General features: G+C 37.8%; 1 protein-coding gene across 1 annotated transcript in view; it reads right to left on the bottom strand.

The window, feature by feature from the left end:
- Positions 1–11,250, bottom strand: part of ADGRB3 (adhesion G protein-coupled receptor B3) — an 841,452-nt gene that overhangs the window by 37,577 nt on the left and 792,625 nt on the right. Inside the window, exons 27-28 of the mRNA XM_006159627.3 lie at positions 3,795–3,890; positions 2,285–2,324 (exon numbers count right to left, since the gene is read on the bottom strand). Coding sequence (XP_006159689.1) covers positions 2,285–2,324; positions 3,795–3,890 — 136 coding nt within the window. The remainder of the gene's footprint in view (positions 1–2,284; positions 2,325–3,794; positions 3,891–11,250) is intronic.

The following is an 11,250-nucleotide window of genomic DNA, read 5'->3' as shown; positions in this document are numbered from 1 at the left end:
GGGAGTCGAGTGACATAGCCATTACGCTAACTGCTGGTCCCCCCATCTCACAATTTCTGACCTAGCAGGTCTGGGCCTCAAAATTTGGGTTTCTGATAAATTCCCAAGTGATACTAACACTGCTGGTCTGGGAACCATGCTTTGACAACCACTAAATTAATGTTAATAGCTGTTAAGGAAACGACAAAAGTCTTTGCTCTTTTATCGCTTCTGTATCAAAGAGAACTTTAAAGAGTAAACAGTGATGAGACCAGCAGTTAGCGTAATGGCTATGTCGCCGGACTCCCATGTAGTCGACCGCGGTTTGCAACCCAGACCCGGTGGTTTAAAATCATGCAGGGCACATGTGCGTGCGTGCCCAAGATCCTGAGAGGAGAATGGAGGAGAAGGGATTACAGTGTGGCTATCCCTGCTGAGAGGTGATTTCTCGCTTTCTATCTGTCTCTGTCTTTCTGGCGAGCACACACGCCCAATAAGAAAAAAACTTCTCCAAAAAAAGAAAAAAAAAAAGAGCAAACAGTGAAAGAGGCTGAGAGGATACTAAATTGACAGTGGAAGTTAGGAATTAAATGAATATCTTATCAATTTAAATAAAATCAAGCTTCTGGACTCAGACAAATTGCATTCCACCTGAGAATTCAGATATGGAAACTGGCACCCTGGCTAATGATTTTTGAAAAATTAGGAAAGGTGGACTGAATTGAACAAACAAAAACATTTTATTAATTATCCAAAGAGGGAAATGATAGATTCTAGATACAAAACTAGTAAGATTGTGTTTTGGCAATAAATCTTAAAGATTTTCAAAAGGAGACAGTGATTGCTAATACCTTGCCAAGGTCCAATATGGGTTACTAAATCATGTTAGTTATGTTACTTATCTGTTATGCCCATATTCTACGTGGAGAATTTTGACTGAAATCAAGAATGAGAGTATGAGATTATTCTTTCATATTCTTATGACTATGTCAAAACTGTGATCTGGGACTTTGCATAGTGCTCAATGGTCTTGAGTTGAATCTGAAACTACACATAAAGGAAATACATTGGCAGGTAGGAAGTGCCTAACTGAACACAGTAGGGTTCTATACTAGGTCTCAGGCCATTCAACTCCTTCATCGATAGTTTAAATGAGGACTTTGAAGATATTTGTATCAAACTTTCAATGGTCTAATGATCTCAAGTGGATCATTATTTCACTAACCTGAAAATAATAAGGAAATAGCAAATAGAAGCAAAGCAAAAGGCCAGATTTTTAAAAATACAAAAAGATGCCCAAAATAAAAACTTTACATAATAGACTAGGACAGCTCTGACAGCTCCTACAAAAGTTTTGGATGACAAGCTGACACTAGTACAGAAATAGAAATCAGGTACAAATGTAAATAGTATTAGTATAAATAGAGTCAACTGTGATAAATGCTAAATAAAGATGTATACGTTTGGGCATCATGACTTAAAATTACTGACAAATTGAAGGCTACCTTGGGCACCATGCTTGGGAAGATGCTATGAGGGATGAATGATGAAATAGAGGTTGTTTAATCTTGAGGAACAAAAATTTGGATTAGGCTAAATGATAGTTGTTTCCAAATATTTGGATATTTAGATAAAGTAGTCATCCATTCTTGTTCCGAAAATCAGCACTGAGACCAATGAATAAAAGGTAAAATAAGACATGGTTTTTCCCAATTAAAGAAGCATTTTCCATCAACTGGAAATATCTAAAAGAAATAAAACATGTAATTTTCTTTAAAATTCTTGTGCCATCTACTCTGGCAAGAATTCAGCCACAATTGGGAGGACAACTAGAGTCAATGGAATCCTACCATTCAAGGGCAAGGGATTCATGATTTCTCCTGGTCCCTCTAAAAATATAACAGCAATTGTAATACACACACACACACACACACACACACACACACACACAGTGGTATTTTATCTTTACAGTCACTCATAGTCCATATGCGATGAAGCTGAGAAAAGCTAAGTTGGCTGGCTCTGTATTTGGCAACCATTACTTGGTGGAATGGATATCTTCTATCTTCATTTTAGTGCATTTCTATTGTCATGGAGTTCTCAATGAACCATCCTTATTTCTCATTCTCTTTCCTTTTTGTCTCTCCTACTACATACACATATTTCTGCCATTTCAACACTTTTATTTGAAAGATTCTACTAGCTCATACACGTGTATGCAATGTGTAAAATCAACAGGAATAAAATCTACAGAGATAACGTAACATCCTCAATGATTACATTTTTAAGATAGAAATATTCTTACCTGATCGACAAGCAATGTCTACATCCTTTTCAAAGTCTGTCTGTAACAAAAAATAAGGCATAGTGCCATGATTTAATGGTGACCTCAGCTGTGTTTGCTAATTAGACTGTCTGACGTTTACACATGGCAGTACCAGTTTACTGTTTTATGCAAAGGAAGTTTCTCCAGAAATAAGCAGATTGTTTTTAAGAATACTTCCTAGAGAACAAATGTTTAATAAAATCAATTAAACCCTGGTATATAATTTTAATAAGACAATGCAATGCCTTGCTGCTCTTTAGTCTGGAAAGTGTATACATATATAAAAGGATAACATTTTAAAACAGTTCCCTAACCACAATAAAGAAATCAGAATGCATTATTATGAGTATACTTACCTAAATATTTTCATTGTTTGTATTTTTATACATTTCATTTGAATATATGGTTTGTAACATAATATTTTATAATATAGTTTTTTCAAACTTTTAATAATCAAACTCATTTTTTAATGATTCATTTTCACTCAAATGTGACTAAAGGTTTTCAGGTTTAGAAATTAAAATTGAAGATTGAGCAATACTCCTCAGGTCTAGAATCAGCTGGAGTATAGTTCTATCCTCATATTTAAAGTAAAATAAATCTTTTATCTTCAGCAAATCAGTTTATATTTTTTAAATGGTAAAATTAAACTAGCTCATCTTAATGAAGGTCTTTCACTCATGCCTTTCTGTTTAAATACTATGTTTTAAGCCAGAGATTTTAGTAGTTATATATTTCTTCTTTAAGGAATTATTTTTCTTTAGTCTTAGTTACTAATGTGTTAGTTTATTTTTATGTTGTCTAATTAGTATTAGAAGAATTAATAATAACAAATCAAATACACTACAAAAAATAAATTTCTTACTTAGTATCCACTTTTAATTACACAGTTTAAATCTTATCTAATTTCCAAAGTACACCAAAGTGTTATGCTGAAAGTGTTCCTTAATCCCAGCAATCGGAGTTCATGTTCAATGACTGACATTTCACAGGAAGGGTGGTTATTCCTTATGCTCTTAGACAGTGGTTCTCATCTTAGGGTGCACATTGGAATCACCAGTGCTTGAGTCCTGACCCTGAAATTGTGATTTAATTCATTTGGGTCCGGCTCCTGTGATGATTCTAATGTGCTACCAGGGAGAACTGCTTTAAAACTAAATGTGTGGGTCCACAGTGTTATGATCTGTAGAAAAGGTGATGCTATGCACAAATTATTATCTTTATTCCCATGCAAGGACAAAAATGCTCTGTCATGTTGCATAGGACCTCCACACTCAACCTCCAGTGTCAACTCCAGGGGCTGACACTGGATCCCAGACTCCCAAGCAATTTAGACAGCACATTTTGATGGTATCAGAGTTCCCAGTCTACTAGTGAACTAAAATCAAGGTCACTCCCAATGCTATTTTTATACTGTTTTACTAATAATATTTGTTAATTCCTTTGCAAAATTATGACTTAACTAATTAGTGGGAAAACAAAAGCTCACCATGATTTGAGCATGCCCATTAGGAAAAGAACTTGAAGAATCAGCATTGATTGGATCCTGACAGTTTCTCAGTCGGCACCTAAATGCATCCTGAACCTGTGGAGAGAAAAAACACATCACTTTCTTTTCTCTTGATAATGACTAGATACTGTCTATATTGGCAATCAAAGTGGCTCTCATTGCTTATGATCAAATACCCAGTGTTTACATTTAAAACCAACACTGGTATACCCAGACTTTGCTCTCTATCAAGAAAATTTATCACTTGCCATAACCTACAGAGGGAAGTTCTGGGAGCTCATTAGCTATCAAAATAGCTATATGTGGCTCAACATTAATAATTCTCGCCAGAGGGTAGGTTCCTTTCCACCATTACAAACAATATGTGTGTCTTTCAAGGGGGATTTACTATCTGGTATGGCATAATCTTCACAATAGCTTTAATCATTGTGAAAAATGAGATTGCTCAGTGATCTTTTGCCTGGAGTTGATTTAGGACTTTCTCCTTTTATGTCTCATGAAATGGATCTCTGGGGAAACAATCTGTTGTCGCTCCAAGTGCTATGAGCAGACATAAAAACAAAGAAACGAAACAAAAGCGAAACACCACAGCTCTCCTTCTGGTTGATGGCCTTGGGTGAAAAAAGTCACTCAGCAAAGCCAAACGTCCTGAACAGTCACTCATAACTGGATTCTGAATAAAAAACAAACACATCACAAGGAAGTTATGAGAACATTATGTTAATTCCTGTATTTGAAAAGTCAGGAAATACGAAGAGCTGAATAGCAAACACATGAAATCATTGATGGTTATTGTAATCATAGCACACCTCAGGTTCACACACCCCTTTCTCTTTCTAGAGTTCATTTTCATCTTCACATGCAGTTGTTAGATATGTTTACAAATACTACTTATCCCAAGGTCAGGCAAGGTCATCGTATTAACACTTTGGTTCTCTGACTTCATGTTATTGATAATCCCTTCTCATTTAGTATTGGATTAAAAAGTAAAGCACAGCTGATGTTCTAGTTCCTGCATTGACTGAAGCACCATCATAGAAACTACCAAGGTAAATACATAAGGGTCTTCACTTTTGAAAAGAATAGATATAAAGTATCCTCTCACTGTTTGATGTAAGTGTGCATAATATAGGTATTGACCAGGAAGAAAAATGAGCATACATTGTCCTCGGCTTCTTCTTTGCCCTCTCACCCATTTCATAGGCAGTAGCCGCTCTCTGAAATGTCAAGATTTGAAGTGACACTGAGTTTAGTCACCACCAAGGACTGGCCAGTAAATCCAGTAATGAGACCTCCCTTCATTTCTGTTTCTTCACCTCATATTCTGATCCTGATGACGAGGTTTAATAACTGTGGAATAAAGGAGTGAAGGAGGGGTGGACTCTTTATTCTTTGATCTCTCTTCCCTTCTACAATTCGAATATTTCTAAATCTGGGACACCCATGAGAAAGAAAGAGAAGTTGCCTGATATAACTCAACAAAGTAATTTCTTATGTCCTTTTTCAAGTACAGGCTCAATGAGATCTAGTTTGACCACTTTTTCCTGCAGAACTACACAAATATTTAGGACTAAATCATCCAGCTACTTCCAGTGAAGGAGACAGGAGCAGGACAAAGATTCTTCAGATGTGAATGATTTTAGGGTCCTCTTTTTAGATTAAGAAGTCATTGCTATAGGGTATAAAATGATAGTAATAATAAAAAATTGGTAATGAGCCTAATATATGCCATATCACTACTTTTTTCTATTATGCAGAAAGCTAAACTGGGGAAACCACTGAAAGGGGAAAGAAAAGTAGGAAGTAATGTCAGAAGGCTATGTATGTGCTAACTTTCTGTTTGTGCCCTGAGGCAGCTGTTAAAGAAGCACAATTTTAAAAGGAAGATAAACAATGTGTTAGAAATGTTGCCTTCTGGAAGATTGTTACATGAAGCTTTCTTTAAATTCTACTTTTGAATATTAGCATATATAAAATGCTTTACATTTTGGTAATACCAAACACTGTTTGACTTGTCTTCAATAACCATGCCCTGTTTTCAGACTTCAAAGCAGAGTTGTCAAGGAAGTTTTTGGCTGACAATGGCATATGGAAAGCAACTCCTATAAGTTTCTTTTTAAAATCCACTATCTAATTGCTTGAAGAATATACAGATGAAGTCTAATACTTTTTCAGAGCACACATGCACACACACACACACATGTGTGTGCACAGAAGATCAATACCTTCAACTACAAACTCCCAAATATGACAATGGACTAAGGGCATTTCTACTCTGGAGAATGATGTCAGCTTCATGAATCAGTCAATGCTGTTCAGAAGAAATATAAAACAGAAAAACATAAAAATACTCCAGTAAATTCAAGGTCATTTTAATATATCAATGCCATGATGTAAGCGTTAGATTCTTTGACACCTTTAGTGCCTCCAATATCTCTAGTTCTCTAGTACAAATGACTTGCAGGAGACATTCCACTTTATTTTCAAATACTCCTGATTTTTAAAAATTCTTAAAAATTCATTGGGGCAGTGTAGATAGATTAGTTTCCATTATTTGTCCACACTGTCAGGGAAGAATGATAAGAGGAGATTTCACAGGCATATTGCTTGCCATAGAGGAGCTGACTCCAGGCAGGGCAGTACCTGGAAAAAGCATGCACAGTTATTTGGCAACATGGTGATAATTCATTGAATTTTCTGTCAGGTAAACAAAGAGTTTTATTTTTGATGAATCAGTGTGAATTATGCTGATGGAGAACAAGTGGAATTTTTTAAAAGGTTCATCTCAGCAGGGATTTTAATTCCATATGGAAAAGACATTTTAAAAAATGATTAACATTTTTTAAAAAATCAAACTAGGATGAATCGATATCTGCTTATCTATCCTGCAATTAAAATCTGTGCCAAAAGTCATATTTACTATGACAACAGCAATGATCTTTGACTTACTATTTGTAGGGAAGACGTCACTTATTTAAGGTAATAATTTAAAATGTATTATTGGATATTAAAATCATTATAACTCTGAGTTCTTGTGTAATTAATATTTCTAAGGACTTACTTGAAACCAGAATATACCATTTTAAAATAAACCTCTTGGGAATGAAACTTGTGTCAAAACTTAACAAAACTTGGGAACCAGCAGTTGGCATAATGGCTATGTTGCTGGACTCCCACGTAGTCGACAGTGGTTCGTGTCCTGGACCCGGTAACTTAAAACTCACGCCGGGCGCATGTGCGTGCGAGCCCAAAATCCCGAGAGGAGAACGGAGGAGAAGGGATTGTGGCGTGACCATTCCCCCTGGGGGGTGATTTCTCGCTTTCTGTCTCTCTGTCTCTCTTTGTCTGTCTGGCGAGCGCACGCGCCCTATAGCAAAAACCTCTCAAAAATAAAAAAAAAAACTTAACAAAACTTGTGTCACAGTTAAAAGTAGTGGCAAAGGCCTTTGGGCTCTGCTATGCTCTCCTAGAGCCATATGGGAGGGCTCCAGGTTCAGATCCTGTGTTGACACCAGGGCATGCCTACCATGAGTACACCCACACGTGACATTGGCTGGCTAGAAAACATGGTGTGAGGATTCTGGTGTGATAAGACCCTGTCAGGGCTCTCTCTGTGTGTCTCTCATTTAATAAGTGAGAAAAAAATTCTAGGTTTTCAAATTTCTTCTTTACATAATACTCTGTAATGGGTCCTACACCATAATTAGTAGTCAGGTAGAAGGTTAACTATCTGGAAGAGTAGCAAGAAACAGGCTTGTAACTAACCTTAGAATGTTTAAAGGACTTTAGAAAACTATGATGGCATGTCATGAAATGAAAAAAGAAAACAAGAGTGGCAAGAATATCTTCAGACATAAGGTCTGGTGGAAACAATAAGCTATCAAAATTGTCTCCTGAAATAATTGGCTAACCGTGTACCACCAAAACCATGTACCACCAAAGCTGTGTACCACTGGCTCCTGCTGGGAGCTGACTGAGAACTCCTGAAAAAACTGTAAATTCTCCTTGTTGTGGATGGATTCTTGGATCACACATGAGTTCAAAAAGGTTTCCATGGGTGTGTCTCACTTGTCTGCCCCCCACAGGGAGAGAGCTTCAGTTCATGTCAGCAGCGGCCAGCTGAGAGTGTCTTGATTGGTCCTTCCTCTGAAGGCAGCTGGCAGAGCGTCGCTGTGGAAGTTGGTGCCAGATTTAGAGATTGCTGGGGAGGTGCACTGAGCAGCATTTGGCAATGCTGCAATTCAGAGAACCTTAGAGGAAAGGGCTGCACAGTTTGAAACTGGCTTTGCATTTAGCTACCAAGCAATGAAGACCCCAAACCTTCACCTTGTAAGAAGCTTTATTTACTTTCAGTTATTCTTCTCGACCTTCTACTCCAAAAGGTTGTCTTAAGTCAGAAAAGTAAAAAGTTATATTCTTGTAAGTCTTGAGCTTGTTTCCTCGGGGGTAAGAGTGAGGCCTATTGTTTTCTGAATTTCATGTCTAGTATTGCTCCTGTTGTTTCGCAGTTCAACAAATGGCTAAGCTTTTTTTTTATCATATTAAATTTCTACAGGGAATCATTAAATAAATAAGACTGTTTTCACTTCATTTGTATCATGCCAATTGATTTAAGCAGTATGAATGACTTTGCATTATTCAAATATTACCTGACTTTTCTAACAGCAAGAAAAAAGTGAAACATGAAAGTTTGTCATACAATGAAAAAAAAAATAAAGGAATGCAGACCCAAACTACAGTCCTAATACTTTTCTATTGGAATCCCTCTAGACTCCTAAAGGATCTATCACCTAATCTCTAACATTGTCACTTTTTACCTTCGAACTAATTTTTCATATCAGTTTAGGGGGTCATGTATGGTTCTCTAGATGACATTTCACATTTATGGTCTGTAAAAATGTAGCATCTTCCCTTAGCACAGAAACCCCACCCCGTGCCAGACACAGCACCCTGTTTCCTCACAGAGGCTGTTTCATCTCAGCCTCATGCTCTCTTTTGAGGCAGATATTATCCAGGGTCATAGACGAGGGTCCCAAGGCTTAGGCAACTTGCTCAAGATCACAGCAACAGTAGTAGGCAGAGCTGGAAATGGAAACAGGTCACATGACTGGAAAGTCCTCATTCCAAAGCACTCACCCTTACAGTCTTAGGGAGCAAAGAAAAATACAGTGAAAGTGAAACAATGAACTACAGGAACTATTTCCAAGTGGTCATCATTAAATTGCTATACTGTAACCATCTATGCTTTATGACTTAGATAGGCTATAAGAAATACAGAGTATGAAACAGGTGTTCATTCTAAACCTTAAGACATACTGAACGTCCTGTTACCAGGTAACAGCAATATAAAGCAAGACTCTGGGCATCTGGAAGGAGAAAAAGGTGGGATTTGCCTGTCCACAAGCCCATAGGTATGGACTGCTCCTACCTACAGACAGAAGCATCGTGCTGCTATCAGAGTTGGGGACAGCTGGGAGGGCAGTGTGAGGCTCTGGCAGAAGGATTGTGGGTAACAGCAAGCCATGGTTGCTGGCAGGCGTGCCAGGTTTGTCAATCTCTGTTATGAACTCTATGTCTAATGTCATCGTGCTCATCTGATTTCATTCTCTTGTTAACCCCTTAAACTTCTTTATGAACCTGGAGAAGTACATGTGCAGATTACGAGTGATATGCTTCTATCTATGACATAGTTATAATTACAATAGTTATCCCTTATCCAGGAAGGATGTGTTCAAGGACTCCCAGTGGATGTCCGAAACCACAGATAGTTCCAAATACTAAATAGCTAACAGGCGGGTAGTATATACAGTCCAGCTATATTGGACAATTGGAGATTTCATCACACTCCTCAAAATAGCACACAAATTTATGAGCTATTTATTTTCTGGAATTTTTAGTAGTATTACTATCATTCTTATTTTGCTATAGTGCATATATACTCACTAAAAAGAGATAGAATGATATATAAGTATATATATAGAGAGAGAAAATGAGAAATAATTTCCTCCCCACTCCCCACCCCAGGGATGACCACACCAAAGTCTCTTCTCCTCCGTTATCCTCTTAGGATTTTGAGTGCATGTCTGAGCATGCACACACATGTGCCAAGTGTGTTTCTTAAGCTGCTGGGTCTAGGGCTCGAACCACTCAGTTGGCCATGTGGGATCCAGCCACCTTAACCACTGCACCACTTGCTAGAATTTCTAGTTTAGTAATTTCAGATTTAGTTGACTGTGAATAAATAACTGAAACCATGGAAACAGATACCTCAGATGAGGGGGGTGGTTACTGTATCTGAAAGGACAGATTGTATTTATACTCCTCTGCCAAAAAATAATGAAAACCTATCTTACTAGGTGATGTGAGGCTGGTGATTCCTGGGGAAAGGTTATATAAGAAAATGATCATATTGCCCTAGTTTGTGTCATGTCCATGCACCCATTTAAAAGTAGTCTTCATGCTTTTCTTTCTTTGTTCTGATAAAAATCCAAATTTGTTTTGATACCTATAGCATTTTTCCACTTCACAGTACACACTTCACAGTACACACCCTATTTTATTAAAAACAAAACAAAGGCTAGATGCATGGGCCAGTGGTTAAAAGAGCCAGATTCCATATGGGCAACTGCACAGTTTGAATCCTGGTCTCAGTTGCTTGAGAAACATGCTGGTTGCATGTGTGTGCACGCCCATAATCCCAACAGCATGGAAAGATGGAGAAGGGATTGTGGCATGACCACTCCCCATTGATAAGTGCCTTCTCGCCCTCTTTCTCTCCCTTTCTTTCCCCTTTTCTCTGTTTCTCTCTGATGAATGCATGCTCTCTGGACCACAGAAAGTCTTTAAATGTATTTCTTTAGCATGAGAAAGATGAAGCCTTTATCAACCCGTTTCTCAGTTCTTTAAATCCTTGTCCATGCTGAACCACCTTCTGAGCAAGACAAAAATGTCAAAATCAGTACCTTGACTCTCCCAATTCTGGCTTATTTACTAACTGCCTAAATTCCATTGAAGTTTCTATACGACAAAGGCCTCTTATCATGACCCCTGAATACCCTGACTAGAAAGCTCTGAAACGTCACTTAATGCCATGGGCTCGAATGTCATGGCTGCTGTCTTTCTCTTGGCCCTGCAGTCATGGCTATTCAAAAATATCACTCCAGTGCCCATCACTGGATTTGTGCCTCCAAGTGCTCCACATGATCCCAGAGAACAGTCGAACCCTCTGCTATTCACTGAAGACTCCATTCCATGAAACCATAAATCCAGTACCTTTCTCCAACTTCACTGACCTGAAACCTTCACTTCCTTCATTCCTCAACCTTACTTTTTCCTTAATACCCAATTAAGTTTGAAATCTCCTGTTGCCTACTAATTTGATTTCAAAGACGAACAAGCATCCTGCCCCACCCCTCAGTAAGAGAGGGCTCAGATA

Source organism: Tupaia chinensis, unplaced genomic scaffold (genome assembly GCF_000334495.1).
Source record: "Tupaia chinensis unplaced genomic scaffold, TupChi_1.0 Scaffold000639_1, whole genome shotgun sequence".
Lineage (NCBI taxonomy): Eukaryota > Metazoa > Chordata > Mammalia > Scandentia > Tupaiidae > Tupaia > Tupaia belangeri.
The sequence above is the reverse complement of the archived record's forward strand: the minus strand, read 5'-3'. Positions and strand labels throughout refer to the sequence as shown.